This window comes from Canis lupus, chromosome X, assembly GCF_048164855.1.
Source record: "Canis lupus baileyi chromosome X, mCanLup2.hap1, whole genome shotgun sequence".
NCBI classification, from domain to species: domain Eukaryota; kingdom Metazoa; phylum Chordata; class Mammalia; order Carnivora; family Canidae; genus Canis; species Canis lupus.
In genome coordinates this window covers 53,772,487-53,797,592 of record NC_132876.1, presented here as the reverse complement: position 1 = coordinate 53,797,592, position 25,106 = coordinate 53,772,487, and the positions used below count along the sequence as shown (strand labels likewise).

The 25,106-nt window shown below is 34.8% G+C and overlaps 1 protein-coding gene and 1 long non-coding RNA gene across 8 annotated transcripts in view; one reads left to right on the top strand and one right to left on the bottom strand.

The window, feature by feature from the left end:
* Positions 1 to 25,106, top strand: part of DIAPH2 (diaphanous related formin 2) — a 1,054,304-nt gene that overhangs the window by 539,034 nt on the left and 490,164 nt on the right. For all 7 annotated transcript variants that reach the window (XM_072816467.1, XM_072816462.1, XM_072816464.1 and 4 more), the window contains one exon: positions 1,284 to 1,523. In XM_072816467.1, the coding sequence (XP_072672568.1) occupies positions 1,284 to 1,523 (240 nt within the window). The remainder of the gene's footprint in view (positions 1 to 1,283; positions 1,524 to 25,106) is intronic.
* LOC140627898 (uncharacterized) lies at positions 1,224 to 20,957 on the bottom strand. The gene is made up of 4 exons (XR_012026411.1): positions 20,835 to 20,957; positions 13,719 to 13,771; positions 10,201 to 10,367; positions 1,224 to 1,393 (listed from the first exon to the last, which is right to left on the bottom strand). It is a non-coding gene; the product is annotated as an uncharacterized lncRNA (long non-coding RNA).

Below are 25,106 nucleotides of genomic sequence, written 5' to 3'. Positions count from 1 at the left end.
ACACCTGCACCCCAATGTTTATAGCAGCAATGTCCACAATACAATGGAATATTACTCAGCCATTAGAAACGACCAATACCAACCATTTGCCTCAACGTGGATAGAACTGGAGGGTATTATGCTGAGTGAAGTAAGTCAATCGGAGAAGGACAAACATTATATGGTTTCATTCATATGGGGAATATAAAAAATAGTGAAAGGGATTAAAGGGGAAAGGGGAGAAAATGAGTGGGAAATACCAGAGAGGGTGACAGAACATGAGAGAGTCCTAACTCTGGGAAATGAACAAGGGGTAGTGGAAGGGGAGGTGGGCAGGGGGACGGGGTGACTGGGTGACAGGCACTGAAGGGGGCACTTGATGGGATGAGCACTGGGTGTTATAATATATGCTGGCAAATCGAAGTCCAATAAAAATATACAAAAAAAAAGTAAGTTCATGTGATTTTACCATTACCTAATTAACTTAACATCAACATTCTGTCCAGTAGGGGAAATTCTTTAGAGCATATATAAATATTTAATATATTCAATGAATAAAAATCATTGGTTTAAAAATTATCAAATGTTCAATCAGAGCTAGTCCTATGATTTCAAACAGCATAGTAATATGTAATTTCTTAAGAAATCTGATTCCTCTTACATTTTCTGTTACCATGTACATATTATATCTATGGCGAAACTATCCACTCAACTCAGTTTCATGTTTGTAAATTTTCATAATTTACCTCAGGGAACAGTTTTTGGTAGTTTAAATGCTATTTATGATTAGTGATTATGGGGATCCCTGGGTGGCGCAGCGGTTTGACGCCTGCCTTTGGCCCAGGGCGCGATCCTGGAGACCCGGGATCGAGTCCCACGTCGGGCTCCCGGTGCATGGAGCCTGCTTCTCCCTCTGCCTGTGTCTCTGCCTCTCTCTCTCTCTCTCTCTCTCTCTCTCTGTGTGACTATCATAAATAAATAAAAATTTATATAAAAAAAGACTATTAAAATTATTTTAAAAATGATTAGTGATTATGCAGTTAACAATAGCAACTGTTTAGCTTCAATAATATTTTCTTATTGTTATAAGGATGATTTGTTTAAAACTGAACAGCTGTTTTTAAACGTTGATGAAAATATTCCTTTGGAATGTCTAAAACATAACAAAACAATATTTTTTAAAACCCAGAAAATTCATTTTATGCAGAAATTTTACCATATTGTCTATAAAATTATCCCCACTAGAAAATGAAACAGCAGGCTTTATATATCTATATTCTTATAGAGCATTTCTTGTCTTACAGATGAGCTCAGTGAAAATGTTGCGGCCTCGTCTAGATAACATTCTTTTCAAGCTCACGTTTGAAGAACATGTAAACAACATCAAACCAAGCATCATAGCAGTAACTCTTGCCTGTGAAGAAATGAAGAAAAGTGAAAGCTTTAACAGACTTTTAGAGTTAGTTCTTTTGGTTGGAAACTACATGAACTCAGGCTCTAGAAATGCCCAGTCTTTGGGTTTTAAAATCAACTTCCTTTGTAAGGTAAGATAACATTTTATAATGCTAAATAATAATCTCATCTGTGAGAAGGGTCACTCTAAATTGGCAATAGTACATAAGCCAAAAAAATAATATGCTTTAAAAGGGTGAATGTTGGGGCACCTGGGTGGCTGTCAGTTAAGCATCTGCCTTTGGCTCTGGTCATGATCCCATGGTCCTAGGACTAAGCTGCACATCGGGCTCCCTGCTTGGTGGAGAACCTGCTTCACTCACTCTGCTGCTGATTGTGCTCTCTCTCTCTCTCTCTGTTTGTGTGTGTGTGTGTCAAATAAATAAATAAAATCTTTTAAAAATAAATAAATAAAAATAAAATGATGAATGTTGTGATAAGTAAATTATATCTCAATTAAAACAGATAAATATATTTTTGTTTAATTTTAGTGCAGTAAAATCTCAAAGACTATGCAAATTCTGTTGTAATATAGTACTAAACTCCTCTGATCAGAACTTTCTGGTGTTTGTAAATTTTTTTTAAATTGCCTTTTATAAAGTAGATGCAATATTCTATTTCAGTTCCCTTGTACTTATTTTATGTCTTTCTTAAAACTGTTTGAGGAGCTAAATGTAATAAGGTAAATAGCCAGAAATTTCTTTTTGAATATGCTTTCCTTATTCTGGTCTAAACAAACAATACTCTATGTTGTTGAATACTGTTGTTACTAAGCTTATACTAGATATCTAGTCTACTAACTAAAAGTTAAAAAAAACTAAATGACAGTCATCTTGCTGTTTTGATGAAGACATTTCATAGTATTTTTTTGAGATTTTAATTCTCATGAGAAGAAACAGAGAAGCACAAAAATGATCATATACAGCCATTTCTAGGCTAGAGTGAATCACCTTATTCAAGGGAAAGATCTGTCTGTTACAAAGAGAAAACTGAACAGACTCTGAAGTGAAGGCCTATAAGAATGCTAGAGAGGAAAATAAATCTGAAAACAATCAATATCTCTTTGACATCTCACCATTCTTTCACTTTTTTTTCTTCTCACATCTTAAACCATTGAAAAACTGGTTAGTTCTTGAAGTATAACAAAAATCTCAAATGTAGGAATGGATATAAATTTCTTTTCTATTAATGCATTAAATAGATGCACATTACATATGTATGGACTAACGTTTTAATATGCATCAAAAGTGATTTGCTTCTAACTCAGATAGACAAAGAATAACCTTTATAGGAATAGGATGTATAATGGAATTATATCTGTTTACTCCTTATTCATTTTTGAGGGGTGTAAAGAAGGAGTGCCAGAAAGATAGGGAAGATCATCTGGAATGCTAGATTTTGTCGAAAAAAAACCCCAAAACCTAATATTGTTACTCCCTCTTCTTGGGATATTAGGGGACATGTGAAATTATTTGATAATGCCAGAGAGAATAAGGTAATGCTTGTAATAAAATGGAATAAATTGTAGCCACATTTATAGGATAAATCTAAATATTTAATACATTTGCATTGTATTGCATACCATAAATTTAATACTAAGAAAGTCATCTCTTCCAAAGATGCTTTTTAAGTATATACTATATGCAGGGTGGATGAATCTTAAGATATTTTTAGTCAGTGATCATAAAAATATTATAAATTAAGAGAAAAGATCATTGAAAATTTGTATTGTATACCTATTTCACATTTGATTCATATAAAAAAAACATTTAAAACCAACTATCCTAATTTGACTATATATGTATCTTTTCTAACTTTCTTAATTTCACATTATTCCAATTAATTACATGAACTAATTTTTATAGCAAATATGAATAAGTCATTTATACATGGAAACAAAAGATTATATTAATCTCACAGAAGGATTTTACAGTTCTATTTTGGAGAGAATCTTCTTCCTGTCTTCTAGCTGTCAAATGAAATTTTATACAACACTAATCTGACATCTATCACTAGAGGTATACTCAAAGGATTCAGCACAAAGATTTTTCCCAACTTCATATGAAATAAAAATAATCTTGTGGGAAATACTATCATGTAGTAATAGATGTTCTAAAAAAGAAGAAATGATTTTTTTTAGATGTCCCTATCTTCCCCCTGCCCACTTTTCAGTAGGGTTTTTCTCTTTAGGGAAATATTTGTCCTTAAGAAAGAGAAATCATATACATGCATGACATTCCCCTAATGTCTAGGATTAAAAGGATATTCCTGGAATACAAAGGGTTCTGAGTAGATGTAAATGTCTAAAATGATAGAAATTTGTGAAGGACATAGAAACAAGTTTACTTAGGTTTGTAATCTGTTCAAAAGTGAATTCACTAACTACTGATGTATGATTAGCTAGAATTGTTGTTAAATTCCAGTTATATTATAAAAGATTATTTGGTTGATATTTCTTAATTTGCTTAAAGAATAGCAGAGAGAACTTCCTTTGTAGAGCACTGAGTTTGCTTTGAAAAATGATAACATTTACCCACCTAAATTATTCTAATGATAATTTCCTTTCTTAGTGAATATGACTATAATCTGCTCTTCACAAGTTATAGAGTATGTTAAAATATTCACCATCTTAAAAAGGAGCCATGGTGTAAGCAGTTAAATTTATCAGATATATCTTGTAGTAAAATAATATTAAAAATTCAGATGGTCACAATTGGCTCCTATGATATTTGGGAAGAAAAGGAAAACAGATAGGTTAACCTAAATGTCAAATATAACTAACTGGTGTCATATTACTATAAATACTACCCTTACCATAAAATGCTTTAATTTGCAGCTGTGAATTATCACTTTGTGAATCACCAAACCAAGGTTCTGAACTGTAATACAAGTCATTTCCATGCAGATGAGTTCCCAATGTTTTCTTTGCCCCTGTTTGCCTGTTGTTTATTAAAATTCTAACCAATAGCAGTGGTGCACTTCAGGGTCATTTACTTATGTTTTCAGCTATATACAATAACATAATCTGCATAAGAACAAAACATTTGAAAATCCCTAGGCACTAAGCTTTGTGGGTATATAAGATAAGGATCTTTACAAGAGAAAATGATTCTGTTGGATAAAAGCAAAAAACAAAAAAGAAAATAAAACAAAAAAGCCAGGAATTTATCGAAATGTAAGAAATAGCTCAACTAGAAACTGAAGAAGCTGAATAACTTGGCCTTTAAAAAAGCAACAACAATGGTATCTTTGAGGGAACGGGGAGCAGGAACAAATGGAAAGTCTTTTTAGGAAATTGTCTTTGGGTGCATTAGCTCCAACCATTTTCCTCCTTCTTTCTCTGAGTTTGATTTAAATTCTTATTAGAAAGACAGACTGATTGGCCTAGCGTGGATTACAAGAATACTCCTTGTCCAAGGGAAGGCAAAGAACCTTGATTGATAACACTACCAGGACTACCTGTGATGGAAGATTGCTCATGTCCTAAAGGATGTGGTTATCCAAAGATAGGGACACCAAAGATTAGTGACAGGTCAAGGGACGTCAGACAAACAAAGGCAAAACAAAAGAGATCATTGGTATACCAGGGGCATACAAACAACACAGAAGATGCATAGAAACCTCAAGAAGCTAGTGGTACAGTTAAGTGGTCGGGAAATATACTACATATAGAATAATATGTAATGTCACAAGATACACTGTCAGTGAACACCAAGACTAATGGCCATTGAGATTAACAGGACGTCAGAAGAGGGAGGAGTTTTTGATTATGGGGTGGGGATGAGCAGTACTGCAAAATGAAAGAGAAGTATCTTGAAGGAATGGTAGAACTAGGTTATATAAGGGAAGAAGGCATAACCTTGCAAGACAGGAAAAAGATCGACTCAGAACCTACCTTTTAGCTTCCATTTTGCCCATTAATAGCCAAGTTTTCATGGCTGTCACTTACTCTCTCTGAACTCTATTTCCTTACCTGTAACTGAGGAAATCCAGTGACCCTTGCTTATTTTGTTATTTAGGGTTGTTTTTTGGGTCAAATAAAATTATCTTTGTCACAGTTCTTTGAAAAATAATGTTAAATGGTAGTAGTTCTTTTTAATGATGGTAGAGAAAAAAAATAGAAAAAAAATGATGGTAGATAACTGGGGATAATCATCATGTGTTTGAAGAGGAATTAGAAAACCACACTGACTGGAATATTGGATATGTTGGAGACAAATAACATTGGCTGGGAGGTTGTGAAAAGATTTTGAGTTATTTGTATACTAGTATGGTTAGCTTGCCTTCATAATTTTTTAAATCATTCATTTCGTAACTTATGAAGGTCATGAACCTTTCTTTTTCTGCCTTGAGTTAATATCCCCTCACCCATACTATGTATGACTTTCTAGTCATTCTGGTTGGACAGAGAGATATAACAAGTCATGATGAGTAGGATGATGTGCTTTTGTACAAATGTGAAATATACTGTACAAAGAACCTGAAGAAAACATTTCAATTTACTATGGAGAAAATTTTGTATATCTTACTTTAAGTCATAAGGATTAATATGGTAATGTAATTGTGTTCCTATTTCTAAGATCCATCATTTCTATAAAGTGTAGGTAACATTAAAGGCCTTATTTCCTAGAAACCATCACATAGTATTTGTGACAGAATACTGTAGGTATTATCCCAAGTACACAAAGGAAAGTCTTCTCCCCCAGAGAAAGAAAGAAGAAAGAAAGAAAGAAAGAAAGAAAGAAAGAAAGAAAGAAAGAAAGAAAGAAAGAAAGAAAGAAGGAAAGTGAAAAAAAGCTTCATTTTTAATGTGAAATAGAAGATTAGTTACCAGAAGATATGATTTGTAAAGAAAATGACTGCTGTCTGTGGAAACAAAAGTTAGAAATATATAATCCAAGAGAAAAATCTACAACAACAAAAAAAAAAACTAAGAAAAAAGTCACATCTAAGTACTTTAAAAATTTCACATCTCATCATTTTTAGCTGAAATGATGTGGATGGTTTCCATATAAACTTAGAATCTTTTTTTTTTTTAAGATTTTATTTATTTATGAGAGGCACACAGAGAGAGAGAGAAGCAGAGACACAGGCAGAGGAAGAAGCAGGCTCCATGCAGGGAGCCCGATGTGGGACTTGATCCCGGGTCTCCAGGATCATGCCCTGGACTGAAGGCGGCGCCAAACCACTGAGCCACCGGGGCTGCCCTAAACTTAGAATCTTAACATAAGAAGGTAACTAGTCTAGCCTCTTCAATTCCTTGATAAGAAAATGGACACTCAGAGAAGGGAAATACTTGGTTTGTGTTTTGGCAGGTTCCAACTGCCATGACAGAGTACCACAGTCTGGGTGGTTTCAACAACGGAAATTAATTTTGTCAGTTTCGGAGATAGGAAGTCCAAGATCTTGTTGTGAATGTTTGGCATAAGTGTTAACTTTTTTTTTTTTTTTTTTAATTTAGAGACTGTAGTTCCTCACAGATTTAAAGGGTATACCATTTTTTACCAGCGAAACTATTGAATATATAATTGTCCCACTGCTGTGGTTCATTTATTAAAAAAAAAAAAACATTAAAATGTATTGTTTGCTATAAATATTAACCAGCAATTCTACCTTCAAATGTGGGTTAACAAATAAATATATGACTATGAATTTATAAGCAAAAATATTTTAGAAAATAACCACTGTAGAATATACTAAAAGGCACCCTACCAAAGATCAATACATTCTAGTCAATAGTCTACACATTTGGTTGCCTATGGTTTAACAGTTTATAAAGTACTTTCCTTGCCATTCAGGGAGGTGAATTATTATTGGCCCCATTTACAAATTAGTAAATAAAAGCGTACAATTTAAGTCATACAATTTTTCCAATTTCCAATTTTAAATACCAGCTAGCAATTATCCAAGTTGAGGCTTAAGTCTGTTTTCTGTGTCCCAATCCTTGCAAGCACACTGCCTCTCATTGTACTATAACAGGATGTTTGGATATATATGGTTCAATGCAAGGAAGCATTACAGAACACACCTCTGCCACTTATGGAATTCCAGAAATTGGGAAAATCACATAAAGATTTTCTTGACTCTTTGGTAGCTTGTAAAATGAGAAATCTCTCTCTCTCTCTCTTTTTTTTTAATTTTATTTATTTATTCATGGGGGGGTGGTGGCAGAGGGAGAAGCAGGCTCTATGCAGGGAGGCCCGATGTGGGACTCAATCCCAGGTCTCCAGGATCACACCCCAGGCTGAAGGCGGTGCCAAACCTCTGGGCCACTGGGGCAGCCCCTAGAAATCCCTTTTTTAATTCGAATTGAATTGGAAGTAATTGCAGGAATATTATTATAATTTTTTTTTACAGATTTTATTTATCTCTTCATGAGAGACACAGAGAGAGAGAGAGAGAGAGAGAGAGAAAGAGGCAGAGACACAGGCAGAGGGAGAAGCAGGCTCCATGTAAGGAGCCCGACGTGGGACTCGATCCCGGGGTCTCCAGGATCAGGCTCTGGGCCGAAAGTGGCGCTAAACTGCTGAGCCACCTGGGCTGCCCAAATTGCAGGAATATTAATAGAACATTTCTCTTCCTCTAATACATTTTAATGTATCCAGGCAGTAGAGCCTATATATTTGTAATAAAATAGCACCTAATAATCTGCCTAATTATAGAGCTATCACTTGACCTTGTATGTATAGACTCTTAGAGCCTATCAGTTTTGTGTAGGCAAGTTTAGCTGCTGTTCTCAAATTTTACAAATGAAAATCGGACCTCCAGGGAGATAACTTACCCAGGATCACTCAGTGGCAGATGTATAGTTAGAATCCAACTTTTCCTAAGACTCAAATTATTTCAGTGGCTCAGGCTATTTTTAGAATTTGATGGTCTCTTTTGCTTCACTGAAATCTTTTTTTCCTATCAGACAGTATTTAACATTACTTGAATTTGGAGGAGTTGTGGTTGATATTTTGCTGAGAAGAAAATTGCTTTAAGGGATATAATTTGCATCGGAAAATGCTGTGTAAGGGAAGCCTATCAAGTACAGGATTGGGTGGAATGTTAGGTCTTCTTTCTAAACTTTCCTTTTTTTCCTTGTGGGTCCTTTAAAATCTCCTTCCTGCGGGGCTATTTGAAGAAAAGAATTTTCAGTTGTTGATCTCCCTGAGTCACTGGTTATAATCAGTGACATATATCCAAATGTACAGCAAAACCCAGACAAGCTCATTCATGTTGCTTTGCATTTTTAAATGTCATCATGTAATATCATGACACACCATACTATGTTCGTAATTTATGACTAATAGACACAAACATTTCAAGTTAAGGATTTGTCTGTGTCATGTCATACTCTTTGAAGTAGAAACAACCATTTTTGACCTCTGAAACAACTAAGCAGCATAGAATGATTTAAGAACTGGATATCATTCTTAATTTTATTTATTTATTTTTTAAGATTTTATTTATTTATTCATGAGAGACACAGAGTGAGTGAGAGGCAGAGACAGGCAGAGGGAGAAGCAGGCTCCATGCAGGGAGCCTGATGCCAACTGGATCCGGGACTCCAGAATCACACCCTGGGCTGAAGGCAGACACTAAACTGCTGAGCCACCCAGGGATCCCCCATTCTAAATTATAAATGGTTTCCTTTGTTCAGCTTATTTGATGGTTGAACTTTATTTAAGTCCATTGTGTTTTATTGTACTGTGCTTAATGAGCTCTCATCATTGAGAACCATTGAATAGTTTCTTGGGCTTAAAGATAAATGTTGTCCTGTTGTGGTACTATGCCAGTGGTGACATTTTAGATTCAGTATCCATAATTGTGTCTTGAGATTTTGTTTCCCTGAGTTTTTCATGTAAATCAGTATACCAAAACGTATAATTTTCAAACAGCAAGCAATAATATTATTGTTTAAGTCAGGAAGTCCAGAAGTGTTTAAATTTATAGAACACTAAATTTATTTTTTAAAGAAACAATTCTGAGCTCTTTTAATTCCCATACGTTATTGTTATATATCCTAAAGCACATTCTATTAATCAGTGCATGTGGATTTGTACACACAAGCAAATGGTAGTATTAAAAGATTGCTTCAGTGATTCCCATTTCTCTAGTAATCAAGATATTTATTTTTCTTTTAAAGATTTTATTTATTTATTCATGAGAGACAGAGAGAGAGAGGCAGAGACATAGGCAGAGGGAGAAGTAGGCTCCATGCAGAAAGCCCGTGGGACTTGATCCCGGAACTCCAGGATCATGCCCTGAGCCAAAGGCAGACACTCAACCACTGAACCACCCAGGCATCCCATAATCAAGATATTTGGATACTAGCTCAGAAATGCAATCCAAAATCCTCACACCTGATGTCTTTGGTGCCTTTTAAAATCTGAACAAAACACAGACTACTTTTGAGCTTCTCTTTAAAATATAGCCCTCTAAATGTTAGAAACATGTGGGCAGCCCAGGAGGCTCAGCGGTTTAGCACTGCTTTCAACCCAGGGCGTGATCCTGGAGACCTGGGATCGAGTCCCACGTTGGGCTCCCTGCATGGAGCCTGCTTCTCCCTCTGCCTCTCTCTGTTCTCTCATGAATAAATAAATAAAATCTTTTAAAAATAAAATAAAAGTTAGGAACATGTGATCTTGGCCTCCTGATTTTGTAATCCCACAAACATACCACCATGTGTTTTGAAGACTGTCTTTCAGTTAGAAAATCAGCTCTTTTCCCACTTTTAAGATGTAGAGTACCTAGTCTTTTTATAGGATAGTAGTCTGTACATACAGATTGACCCCTGAAGTAGAAAGAACACTTGATGTGGATCAAGTCCATTTCCATCTTTATAGGCATTTTCTTCCAAGATGGCAATCTCAACTTTTACAGATGATCATGACATTTTCCAGATTTAGGTTCATGTGGAGATACTTCATATCTTTCTTACTCTCTGTAGCCTACATTATGGAATTGGGAAAGGAGAAAAAGAGGACTGCTGTATTAGCACAGGTAAAGCTATGTGATCATAGGGGCATAGGAATTAAGCAGTTTTGAAGATATACTTATTTAAATTGGTATACAGGCATACCTCATTTTATTGTACTTTGCAAATTTTGTGTTTTTTACAAATTTAAGATTTAGCAACCCCGTGTCAAGCAAATCTATAGGTACTATTTTTCCAATAGCATTTGCTCACTTGGTGTGTCTGTGTCACATTTTGCTAATTCTCAGAATATTTAAAAGTTTTTCAGTATTGTTTATTATAGTGATCTATGATCAGTGATTATGACTTACTGAAAACACTGATAATGGTTAGCTTACAGTATTTTTAAATTATATATCTAGGTTTTTTTGATATAATGCTATTGCATACTTAATAGACTACAGTATAGTATAAACATAACTTTTGGATCTGCTAGGAAACCAAAAAATTCATCTGAGTTGCTTTATTGCAATATTCACTTTATTGTGGACTGAAACCAAGCCTGCAATATATTTGAGGTATACCTTTAGTTATGAAGGAGTATGTATAGCACAATACCTTTTTCAAAAATTTGAACTCTGATTAAACAGAACAAATTTACACCTCTGTTACTCTTGCCTCTAAACATATAGAAGTCTCATGAGCTTATTTAAAGATATTTCTCTAAGTTGAAATATTCATTAATTTGCATTCATTGGTGCAAACTAGTCAGCTTATACTTTAAATGTGACACTTGTTTGTTTTTTTCAGAATCTGGTTACATCTGTTTAGATATTATCACATTTACAATACTATAGCTTAGGCTGTGTGAAAACCGCATTATAAACCCCCCTCCCCAATTTTCAGTTTATTAAATTCTCTGGAGAACAGTAGTTTGTAAATGTAATTTGTCTGTTGCAGACTTGATTAGTATTCCTTGTTGGTGTTAACTGCTTTGAAGATGTTATTTTTCTTCTCACAACATTTCTTTCCTATTTTACTTATATATGTGAAAATGTTCTATCCTTTAAACACACACAAGCACAGACGCATGCACTTCCCAGGCCCTTAAGTGATCATTGTATTGTGAAGCTTGTGCTGCTGTCCCTGCTTTTAACTTCTGTATTACAGTTAAATCTGCCTCCCACATGTCTAGATAACTTGGGATGAGGGGTAATATTAAAATTCATGGTACACAATTGCCTTGTGTACTAGCTATGCCTGATTATTGTGCTTTCCAGTGCAAACACCTGACCTTTTTGAGAAGGAAAACATTCCAGTTTTTGGAAATTTCATATTAGGGAGGGGACCAAGGAAAAGGGATTAGAAGCCAGACCAAGCCAAAAAGTATATTTGTGTGTGTGTGTGTGTGTGTGTGTGTGTATAGCAATCGAACAAGTGATTAAAACAAAAAATGAAAGAGTGAGAAAAAAATCATGATTCTCAGAATTGGATGATCAGAGAGAAATAAGATTGAGTTAAATATGTCTTATGCATAAATTTACAAACTTGTAAAGAGCATTTAAAAATGGAAAGTAAGACTTTCCAAATTATGCTCCTTATCTTCTGCCAATGATAATTATTTAAAAACCAACTATATATTTGTATATAGTATAGTATATTTGTTATATATATAGTATATTTGTTATATATAGTTGTATATAGTGAGGGTTGTAATTCATTTTCAGTAGAAGACAAATGTATGGCTTAGTTTATGGCTCTAAATACACACATTTCAGGAAAACAGAAAGATGGACACAATTGTAATTTCTCTCATTTAAATTTTTGTTTTCCTCATGCACTGATTTAAAAAGCACAATTTAATACCGTGCTAGAAGTATACTTGTTGAAGTCATTGTGACTAAACAGTAATGGATATAGTTAACTATTGTGTTGGGTAGTATGGCTGACAGAACTAATTCTCTAGTTTACAAAAACAAAACAACAAACAAACAAAATAAACTACCTTTTTTTGGTTCTTGACTATTCCCCCATATATCAGGAGTGGCAAAAAAAAAAAAATTCAGCACTGGATCAGAGAAAAAAATAATGAGATTTATGGGACTGGTTGTAGGTCTTGGTTCACCACAAAGACTGTTTCCATAGATGATTTAAATGAACTCAGCTGGCTTAGTATTCTGTGACTTGCTGTAGTCATTTTCTAAGTTTAATCTTATGACTGATTTTGTAATCCTCACAGTGGGGGAAAGGTGACAACATGAACAGCATTTAGTGAATATAATTAGTACGTTTAAAAACAAATGCCTTTTTATTCTGTAAAAGCTCTGTTTGAAGGGGACTTTTAACCCTATATGAAACTGCTGTTCAAAAAATGTGGCCACTGTGACTGAATGTGACTGATCATCTTATAAACTGATTTTCTTGTCAAACAAAGCCATAATAATGTAGGCATGGTATAACTTTAAGGGGGATTGATGACTACAGAAGAGGGTTTATAAGATAGTAAGTAGTTCACATTCAAATAAAACTCTGAACATCCAGTTATCCCTGTGATAATTTTAAGCAATCTAAGAACTATTCACATACATATACTTTTTAGCTAATTATTGGCAGCAAATTCGCCATATTTTTTGAGCCCTTATTTTCTGTGGAACCCTGTGCTACATGCTTTGCAGTGATAAAGAGAAATAAAACATACATCTCTAGTCCTTGAGGGCCTCCTGAGCTAGTTTCACAAGAGTATTATTTTATAAAAACAAGAGGAAAATAGGGAGAAATGAAATGGGGCAGGAGTGCCGGGGGCAGATAGTGTACATCAAAAATATTCTTTGTTGCTTTAAGTATGGGTTGGCTAATTACAGGAAAGTACTCCATTCAATTATAACCTATTTTGTAAAGCTGCCTTACTTCTTTAAAAAGGAAAAGCACAATACCAGCCCCACTTACATGTAGTTTACTTCTCTCCCTCAAACAATTGCTTAGATTTTGCTTTCCCTGGCTTCTGTCATAGGGAGAAATGCAAAGCCTTGCCATTCACTTCTTTAAAACTCTTTAAAAATCTGCATTATCAGAATAGTCTTTTCCCCATTTATGCTACAATAAGAGTGTTTTAAAAACTGCTTTAAAAAAAAAAGACTGATTCCTACCTCCTTTCTACTATAATTAAATGTTACTATTTTAAAATTTTTGGACAGAGTTAATTGGTACCTATTTAAAAACGGCAATATAACGATATTATTATATGTCTGTTATATGGCCATACCCTTCCTGATTTACTAATGTGGCAAAAATATCAAATAATATTTTAGTGAGAAGATGCCATGAGATTGTCCAGATAAATAATAATAAACATAGTGACTATTAAGTGCTTACTGTGAGAGATCACCTTAGGATTGAAGCATCCCAGTATTGAGGACATACCAGCTATTCAGAAGTTGACTGTTGAGAGAAAAGAGTTCAATATTAAAATTTAAGAAAGTAGCTACTTCTATTAACAGAATATTTTACTTGGAAACCTGAGGGAAGCTGAAAAGCACTGTAATCAATTAAAAGATGTGGGGAGATATGTAGATTCATGATTCCAATGGTTTTTCATCAATCATAGCCTGGTCAGGTCAGATCCCTTTATGTTCTCAAATTGCAGCTTCATTGAAATATAGGACAAAGTCCAGGTTATTAGTCAACTTCTGAAGCCACTTGTGTAGGACTGTTGTTCATTTGTTGTGTTATTATTTCAGAAGTAAAAAGATAGACAACCTAGAGATTTGAACATAGCCTGTAACTTTTAGTATATGTGCTGCCGAACGAAGTGAGCACAGTCTAACTTTTAAAAGTAATTAAATCAGATTATAATTGAGCTAGAATCTTATTTATTCATTTTAAGTATGTAGTTTGATGAATTTTGTTATTTCTATGCAATTGTACAACATCCATCACAATCAGCATATGGAACAGTTCCATCAACCTATAGTTTCCTCAGGCCCCTTTGCAATCAGTGTTCACTTCCAGCTCCAAACAGCTACTGATTTGCTTTCTGTCACTGTGGTATTGCCTTTCTCTAGAATTTCATGTGAAAGGAATCATCCAGTAAATGTAGTCTTTTTGTGTTACTTTGTGTTTGGTGTGACTTTCACTTTACATAATGTCAGGGCATGTATCAGTAGTTCATTTTTATTGCTAAATGATATTCTATTGTCATTATTTACCATTCATCAGCTAATGGATATTTGGGTTTATCCTGATTTTTTGGCTGTTAAAAATAGCTATTAGTATTCATGAGGCCTAAATTTCATTTATCTTGAGTCAATACCGAGGAGTGGGAATTCTGGGTCATATAGAAATTATAGGTTTAATTTTAAAAGGTACCATTTTCCAAAGTGTCTGTGCCATTTTATGCCCATTCCTACAATTAAATTAAATTAAGCCAACAATGAGATATCCTTTCATACCTATATTGACAAAAATTTAAAATTCTGATAATATCAAGTATAAATAAGAATATATGTCAAAGGGAACGGCTGGTGAGAATGTAACTTGATAGTTCTATTTCAGAAAACAATTTGGTACTATTTCCAAATGTTGGAAATACAATATCCACAAATACCACCCCTAGAATATTTTCTCAATAAACTCTTACATAAGGATTCTGAAGACATGTATAAGAATGATGATATTATTAAAGGACACTCTCACAGAGTAAAAAAGCAACCCATAGAATGGGTAAAAATACTTACCAATCACGTATCTGATAAGGGATTAATGCCAGAATATATAAAGAAATCCTACAACTCAATTATAACAATTACAAAAACAACCAACCCAATTCAGAAATGGTCAAAGGACCTTAATAGACATGTCTTTAAAGAAGATGGACAATAAGTACATGAAAAGACGCTCAACATCACTAATCATTAGGGAAATACAAATCAAAACCACAGTGATATACTACTTCATATCCATTAGGATGTCTACTATCTGAAAAACAGAAAACAGAAAATGTTAGTGAGGATATGGAGAATTGAAATCCTTGTGAATCACTGGTGCAAATGTCAAATGGTACAGCCTATTGTGGAAAATGGTACAGTGGTTACTAAAAAATTAAACATAGAATTACTATGTGATGCAGCATTCCACTTTTGTACAAATAAAAGAATTGAAAGTAGGGACTTGAACACATATTTGTATAGCAATATTCAAAGTAACATTATTCACAATAACCAAAAGTGGGAGCAGCCCAAGTGTCCATCAATAGACGAATAAATAAACAAAATGTAATATATACATATAATGAAATATTAATTAGCCTTTAAAAAGAAGGAAGTTCTAGCAATTCTTCCATATGGATGAATCTTAAAGACATTACACTAAGTGAACTAAGCCAGACACAAAAAGACATATATTGTGTGATCCTACTTATATGAAGTACATGTAATAGTCTAATTCATAGAGGCAGGAGAGAGTAGTGGTTGCCAGGGGCTGAGGGTATTGGGTAGAGGGAGATGGAGAGTTATTGTTTAATGGGTATAGAGTATGACATGATTTAAAAGTTCTGGAGATGGACAGTGATGATTGTTGCATAACAGTGTGAAAGTACTTAATACCAACCACCTCACTGTACAGTTAAAAATGATTAAAATGAAAAAAAATGATTAAAATGACAAAATTTATTTAATGCATATTTCATTATAATAAAAGAATGTTGACAGCACCGTTATCTATAATAAAATCAGTATTGATGACTCCCCCCCCAATGGAAACCAGATAATGAAAATGTTCAACAGGAGAATATAACTAAAATTAGTTGTATTCATGTGGTAGAATAGTGTACAGTAGTGAAAATGATGAATGGCTATAATTACAAACATCAGCATAATTCTGTAACTCATTCTAAAGAGTTGCTCCTCAATGTTAGATTCTAATTATACTTTAACACTATTACGTGTCTTGGATCTTCAAAGTTATTCTTAAATGGCTAAAGCCACTAATGTTGAACCTCCAAATGCCATTTATTTACAGTGTATAGACATAGCAAAATTAGTTCTATTCACTCTTTGGGTATTGATGGTAATCTTTAAGGCTATGCACAGATAAAAAAAAAAATCCTACTCTTCTACCTACTCTCAAACCTCACACATATCAGTTTTGTTAAGTAAAATACTCATGACAATAAATAGAAGTTAAAAGTTATCTTAAGTGCTGGAACCATTACTGAAAAGAAAACACCTAATACCTTAGAGATATTTATGCTTGTAAACTATTTCTGTATCAATTTAAAATAATTTGAATTTTATTAAAACTATTCTCAGAAGAATTTTTATTAAAATTGTTCTCAGAAGAGTTAATCTTTCTATAGACAGGTTTATTAGGAACCTTTGAAAGCATCAGACTAGCTTTTCTTTTTAAAATATAGACATAATTTGTTAATTCTTTCTGGCCTTTCCTAAAATAAGCACACATATATATTTTTTTAATTTGCCACTGTTCCTGGCTAATGCTAATGCATATGCAGGCCATTCTCCTTGAATAAGTGGGGCTACAAGGGAAAATTCTAAGAGGTGGAGCAGAAAGAGTAGGAAAGCAAAATTTGTCTTCTTTGGGAAACTGACATCAAGAATGCCCTACTGGGTCTGAAGGTAGTAATTGAATGAATCCTTTTGCCATTGAATTTTGTCATGGTTTCCAGTTTAAGCTCTCCTTTCACAGATTGGTGCTATAAATTAAGCCAACAAATGAAAAACTCTTAAATTGCTTGACTTTTATCCAGTTGTTATCATCTGTTCCTTTTTTGTTAGAAATACTATTATAATACCAAAATCAAGAGTATAAAAAAGGGATGATCAGGCCTACATAAAGAATTAAGACATCTTTTCACTGTAATTTACAATGTAATTTGGCTGAGTCAGTGTCAGCCCTGGTCATGTAGCACCCAAAAAAGCATTTTTGGTGCCAGATTTAGAAATAAAGCCAGGAAATCCCGTATTAAACCTGTCTTGTGTGGGACGCCTAGGTGGCTCAGAGATTGAGCATCTGCCTTTGGCTCAGGGCATGATCCTGGGATGTGGGATCGAGTCCCACATTGGGTTTCTTGCATGGAGCCTGCTTCTCCCTTTGCCTGTGTCTCTGCCTCTCTCTCTCTCTCTCTCTCTCTCTCTCTCTCTCTCATGAATAAATAAATAGAATCTTTAAAAAAAATAAAATAAACCTGCCTGGTTGTAGCTACAGAGCTAATGTCTTTATGGTAATTACAATCTTTAAAAATACATTATCTTTCTTAATGTTATTGCAGTGTGTGGTGGTTTTGAAGAAAGCAATAATTTGTAAACAATCCTTGGCAGAGAGCACAGACCTTAATCTTGAATAAAAGAGACTAGCAATTAGAATTCATGTGCTGTATTAAGACTGGCAAGTGGTAGTAGTTGTTTTGATATATGCACTGGAGCATTCATGATTACTTAAGTATTGACTGTTCTATGAATATACAAATATAATGGGGAAAAGAGAAACCATGATTAGGGAAAACTTTCACTAAGAGAAATGAAGTTGAATTATCTGATCATATTGGTAGTTTAGATGGGTTTATTCCAATGACTAAATCAGATTCCTTTACTGCATTTTATGATCTCTTTTCTTTCAGAGGATATCTAATGTAAAGGTTTATATGTAGTGTTGCTATCTGTCATAACTCTAATCTTAACAAGAATAGTTAGGCAGTTCAGACTTTTTCTGAGTATGTGACCTGTTGATAAGTTTGCTGATTTTTATGTGGTCATTTGTATAAATACCAGGGGGAAAAAGAGATGATCTGAAATACCTTCCTTCAGATACAATTTACAGACCAGACTTTTCTCACATTAAAGTTTTAATATACTTTAAAGATAAATATGCTTAAATGTGTGCTTGACTACTTCATTTCTTACATTGTTTATATGAAATTCAGTGTCGTCTCTGATAAATATGCACTCTACAGCAATTATGCAAGAAAATCTATTGTTCCTCTTGCACATTCTTGCTTCTTTCTAGAAAAGAGCATTCTCTTGCAGTTGGCTGGATATTTGCTCCTTTTACATTCTGATAATTCTCTGTGCCACTCTAAGTTGAGTGTAAGATTTCTTTAGGTAAGGGCATAGGCTCACAGCTTTGCTCCTATATGATGTATAGTAATGCAGGAACACTTTCTTACTCTTGGCCTTCAACCCCAAGTGGGTTTTCTTACACAGGCAACACAGTATCAGAATATGCCTGTGTTATGAACAGGGATGATGCTTCCTCTTTTTGCCCTCTTTTTCTTGACATTCACCTACTGTGGTTTATCTCTGCTCATATGTATAAACTCTGTTTGGCCTATAAGTCAAGATGTTTGTCTCCTTAGAGCCAGACATCAGCCCAGAAATTAGGACCAGTGAAATATATTTGCAATGCAAGACTTTTATAAAAAGCATTGAGGCATGATGTCTGAACTAAAATGTAATATCCTGATTCAAAATTCTTTAGTAAATATTTAAGCAACGTTTCAGATTTTCCAATAAGAAGTGAACTTACAGCTTGTTTTATAGTTGGAAGGCATGAATGATCTGCTTGATTATCTAGTCCATCACTATGATAATATCTGGTAGACAAGACACTACAGTAACATGTAAGTATATTTTCAATATAGTTTCAGGTGAAGGATAAGAGACAGTTTAGAAGACTTAGGAATAAGACATGAAGAGAAATCTCACAGAGGAAGACATAGACATGGCCAACAAGCACATGAGAAAATGTTCTGCATCACTTGCCAGCAGGGAAATACAAATCAAAACCACAATGAGATAACACCTCACACCAGTGAGAATGGGGAAAATTAACAAGGCAGGAAACCACAATTGTTGGAGAGGATGCGGAGAAAAGGGAACCCTCTTACAGTGTTAGTGGGAATGTGAACTGGTGCAGCCACTCTGGAAAACTGTGTGGGGGTTCCTCAAAGAGTTAAAAATAGACCTGCCCTACGACCCAGCAATTGCACTGTTGGGGATTTACCTCAAAGATACAGATGCAATGAAATGCCGGGACACCTGCACCCCAATGTTTCTAGCAGCCATGTCCACAATAGCCAAACTGTGGAAGGAGCCTCGGTGTCCAACGAAAGATGAATGGATAAAGAAGATGTGGTTTATGTATACAATGGAATATTACTCAGCCACTAGAAATGACAAATACCCACCATTTGCTTCAACGTAGATGGAACTGGAAGGTATTATGCTGAGTGAAATGTGTCAATTGGAGAAGAACAAACTTTATATGTTCTCATTCAATTGGGGAATATAAATAATAGTGAAAGGGAATAGAAGGGAAGGGAGAAGAAATGTGTGGGAAATATCAGAAAGGGAGACAGAACATAAAGACTCCTAACTCTGGGAAACGAACTAAGAGTGGTGGAAGGGGAGGAAACGAACTAAGAGTGGTGGAAGGGTGGGGGGTGGGTGTGAATGGGTGATGGGCGCTGAGGGGGACACTTGATGGGATGAGCACTGGGTGTTATTCTGTATGTTGGCAAATTGAATACCAATAAAAAATAAATCTATTATTTAAAAAAAAAGGAATAATGTGTCTAGAATCTTGACAACATTAAGCATACCATTTGGGTCATCCGTTCTTGGATAAGTAGGTGGAAAATCATGATACAAATCGGTCCCACTTTTTATGTAAATTAAGAACACTATGAGTGATTCTGTCCTTCAGATACCACAGATTGCTAGGCAATTCCTCTCTAGTTTTAAATAGATACTAACTTAAGAAAAGAAAAGATACTAAGCTTTGAAATCATGTTGACACTTCAGCTTGTTTTATGTAAAAGTAATTATGAGAAGGTCCACAGAAGCTGTGAACAATTGCCAAGCACCTTCTTTCCTGGAAATTCCCTTCAAGAAGTCTATCTAGTTGTTCTCAAACTTGAGCATGCATCAGAATCATCTGGAGGTTATACCAGAATCATTCTTTTGATATTTTTTACTACAATATTTTTTTATTTTAAAAAACATATCAAAGTTATACAGGCACATAATTTTAAAAATCAAATAGTTCTACAAGGTTTATTAAGATGAAGACTAGTCCTTCAACCTCTCTCCACCAACTCCCGCAATAATTTCCTTCCCTAAAGAGATCATTGTGTGCTTTTTTAACTAATTCTGTTACCTGTCTATAAATAACATGTTTGTAATTGCTACTTTTTGATTTTTCAGTTCAGGTACTATCTGAACCTTGGGTACTTCCCACAATGGGAGATGAAGATGCAACTTCCTTTTCGCTACTCACCCCTTTTTACGCATATGTACACTTCCCAGGCTTCCTGTTCCCAATATAGTTACACAGTAATTTTTGGTAGATCAGTATCTAGGTTTCTTCTCAATTTGTTCTTGGGAAAGCCTTCTCTCCCAAGGATATGGGAGAATACACAGCTGCCATTCTGGAACCTCCCTTTACATTGTCCTGGGAATTCACTTGCCCTTTTCCCATGTTGGATCACCTGTTTCTGGATCCTGTGTCTTCTCATTTCCTGCTTTCTTCCCTCTTTTTGATGACGTATATTTTTTAGAACGTACTGAGAGTTCATGAGAGGGAAATTGTACATGTCTGATTGCTTCAGAACTTTGGTAACCGAGTGACATCATCTTCTAGATTCCAAGGGCTGCTTTTGAGGCCAAAGCCTTCTTTGCATGTGACCTTGTAGGATTTCATTGTCCTCAGTGTTAGGAAATCTTACAATGACATACCTAGTATGCTGGCCACTAAGTGGCCCTTTTGATCTGAAAACTCATGACATTCGATCTGAAGTGTTTTCTTGAGTTAGTTTATATGCATTGTTGTGTTTATAAAACTCCTACAATTCAGCTATTTGGGTGCATTTCTCATCTGTTTTTTCCTACTTTCTATCACTGTCTTATTACTCTTTCTGGGAAATCTCAATCTGCATTCTAATCCTTCTATTAAGTTTTTCATTTCTGAGGTCATTGTTTTTTTCTTTCCAGGAGCTCCCATTGGAGACTTTGCTCTTCAATAAAAATACTTTTTTGTGAAGATTTAGATATAGTGGTATTAGATGCACATATTTAGTCCACTATTTTTACCCAATATCTCTACATATGCTGGTTATTTAATAATTCCTACCTCGTATTTGTATCAAACCTTAAAGCTTCAATAATGGTTTTCCATCAGTTAATATATTTGATCCTTATAACCTAGACCATGGTATCTGGATAAGATCTTGTGATTGTCGAGTTCATCTCTATTAATGTATAGAGAGAATATCCAGTACTCAGAGAATTGACATGTGCTCTTAGAAAACACTCGTTTCTGACAGAATTTACCAGAGATGTATAAGATGAATTACTTGGCAGGCACACTATATGCACATAATTGTTTTTCACTCTTTGCCAAAAAAAATATTATTGAGTTATAACTAAGATACAATAAATAAACTGCACATACTTAATGATTTGATAAGTTTGGGTCCATATATACACTCCTGAACCATAATAACAATCAAGATTTTGATCATTCCCCAAGATTCCCCCATATCCCTTGTGATTCCTTCCTCTTACCTACCCTCAACCCTTCTCAAGCAACTAGCAATCTGCTTTTTGTCACTATAGATTAGTTTACATTTGCTAGATAAAAATGGAATCATAGAGTATGGTCTATTTTTTTGGTCTGGCTTTTTTTTTTTTTAACATGTAGCTTTTCTCAGTACTTTGGAGGCCACACCTGACTGTCCAGGTGGAAAGTCTACAAGCTCAACCTTTTTTTATATCCTTTCTCTCTTACACCTTCCTATCATCCTTCTCCCAGCCTTAATGACTGCCGCCTTCTATGTTCTAGTCTTCTCTCCATCCAAGCCTATTCTCAGAACCAATTAATTCCATTCACGCTGAGGTGACAGATATGACTTTTTATGTGTGGTTTCTGCCATTATACAAAAGACAAAACCCACATTTGGTTTATGCCAAAGTAATAAAGCTCTAATGATTTTCAAGCATGATCAAATAGATTTGGAAGAGAGTTTTGGACAGGGCTTCCCCGGAATCTCTAAAAGTACACCTAGTGTAATGGGATACTCATGTAATACTGACCCTGCCTATAGAGAGGCAGAATGATTGGCATCCCATATGGTCCCAATTTTGGTTTCCTGAAATGTCAGCCATTTAGGAGCTAAGAAGAGAATTAATGTCTTGCTAGCCCTCCTTCTTTTTTGTCTGTTTGGCAGAGAAAACAATCCTTTGTAGATAAGAGTACACACAGGAGGATAGGGCCTCTAGGATTTGGCCTACATGTCCCTGGTATAGGTAAGAGTGGTGCCACCAGAGATGATCCTGGCCAAATTCCAAGCTGTCAGTGGTCCGAGGATCACAGGCAAAGGAATCTGGCAAACAAGTCTGGCTCTGAAGATCCCTTGCCTGTCTCACTTTTCTTCCTACTTATTTTCACATTTAATCTTTTATTTTTCATTATATAATTTGCATTTAATTCTTTTTTGTCATTTTACTTATTCATCATGAGAACTGTACTCTTTAATCTCATCACCTATTTCCCCCATTCTCCCATCTACCTCCCTTCTGGTAACCATCAATTTGTTATCTATAGTTAAGAGACTATCTCTTGGTTTTTCTCTTTCTCTCATTGTTTTCTCTTCACTCAATTGTTTTCTTTCCTAAATTCTACATAAGAGTGAGATCATATGATATTTGTCTTCTCTGACTTATTTCACTTAGCACTATACTGTCTAAATTCATCTATGTTCTTGCAAATAGCAAGATTGCATTGTTTTCTATGGCTAGATAATATTGCATTGTTTGTGTTTATCCATACATTCATCTATCAATGTACACTTGGGCTGCTTACATAGTTTGACTATTGTAATTAAAGCTGCAATAAACCTAGGGGTGCATGTATCCCTTTGAATTACTGGTTTTGTATTTTTGGGGGTAAATACACAATAATACAATTCCTAGATCATAGAGTAGTTCTATTTTTAATTTTTTTTTTTTTGAGGAAATTCCATGCTGTTTTCCGGAGTGGCTGCAACAGTTTGCATTCCCACCAACAGTGCAAGAGGGTTCCCCTTTTCCAGATCCTCGCCAACACTTGTTGCTTCTTGTGTTTTTTGTTTTAGCCATTCTAACATGTGAGGTGATATCAATATCAAATTGGTATCTGGGCAGATTGATGGGCACCACCCTCAGAATTTCTGATTTAGTTATCATCCACAGTCAGTATTTTGAATAACCTACCTTACACATTGCTTCTCTTTCTGGCTATCCATTGTTTTTAATTTTGTACCCCAATACTGTACTGAATCTGTGCTTGAAGGTCACCAAAGACTTCTCTAATCATCAGTTCAGTCCTAATTATCTTTGGCCTCTCTAAAACATTTATTAATTCAACAGACATGTACTGAACAAAACTAATATAGTCTTGATTTTTTAAAAAGATTTTATTTATTTATTTTAGAGAGAGAGCACACAAATGGGAGGAAAGGCAGAGAGAGAGGAAGATGCAGACTCCCTGCTGAGCAGGGAGCCCAATGCAGGGCTCAATCCCAACACCCTGGGATCATGACCTGACCAGGCACTTAACTGACTGAGCCACCCAGACACCTCAGTATAGTCCTGATTTTTAAGAAGTTCACAATTTGGTAGGTGACACTGATTTGTAAATAGAATATTTTGGAATAAATGCTGTAACTAAAGTATGTATAAATCACCCTAGGAAAACAAAAAGAATTTGTTCAGGGAACTCAAGAAAGGCTCATTAGTACCATTCTCCATGAATGACCCTTTTCCCTACTACTGCTGCTCCCAGCATACCTTCTTAATCACCCATGACACTTAATTCAGTCTAGTATGTATTAAACACCAAGTGTTTGTAAGTTACCATGTTGTTTACTGGTGCTAGCTCTTACTAGCTGTGTGATCTAGGTGAAGCTACCTAAACACTCTAAACCTTGTCCCTAATCTCTGAAATGGGTATATTAATAACCAACTAATATGGATGTTTTGAGATTTAAAAAAATTATATGGATCCACAAAAGACATTGATTAGCCAAAGCAATCTTGAAAAAGAAAAAATGAGGTATCTCCATTCCAGATTTCAAGTTCTATTACAAAGTGGTAGTAATTAAAATAGTGTGGTACTGGCATAAAAATAGGCACACAGTTCAATGGAACAGAATAGGAAATGCAGAAGTAAACCCACAACTATATGGTCAATTAATCTTTGACAAAGGAGGAATGAATATACAAAGCAAAAAATATAGGTTCTTCAACAAATGGTGTTGGGAAAACTGGACAACTACATGCAAAAGAAAAAAAACTGGACCACTTTCTTTCACTGTAAAAGAGTAGATTATAATTGTAGAATGAGAAAGTGACTTTTGAGTATAAATCTTTAATGAATGAAGGAGCTAGCCATGTAAGTGAGTAAAAGTAAAACTTTCCAAGCAAATAGAAAGCACCAGCAATGGCTCTGAGTAAGACACATGCCTGGTGAAGTCAGGGAGCTAGGAAGCAAGCATGGTTGAAGGCCATGGTAAGAAATAATATAGCTAGAGACACTATCATGGTGATAATGGGTCCTGATCACTGAAGGACTTTCAAGTTATGGTAATAACTTACTCTTTGTGAAGACAAGAAGTTAAAGTAGGCTCTCATCTGTCTGAATCCAAAGTCTGTCTTCAGTAATTATTCTGATTAAAAATTTGAACTTTATTATATAAGTTGTAAAGAACCATTAGATTTATTGA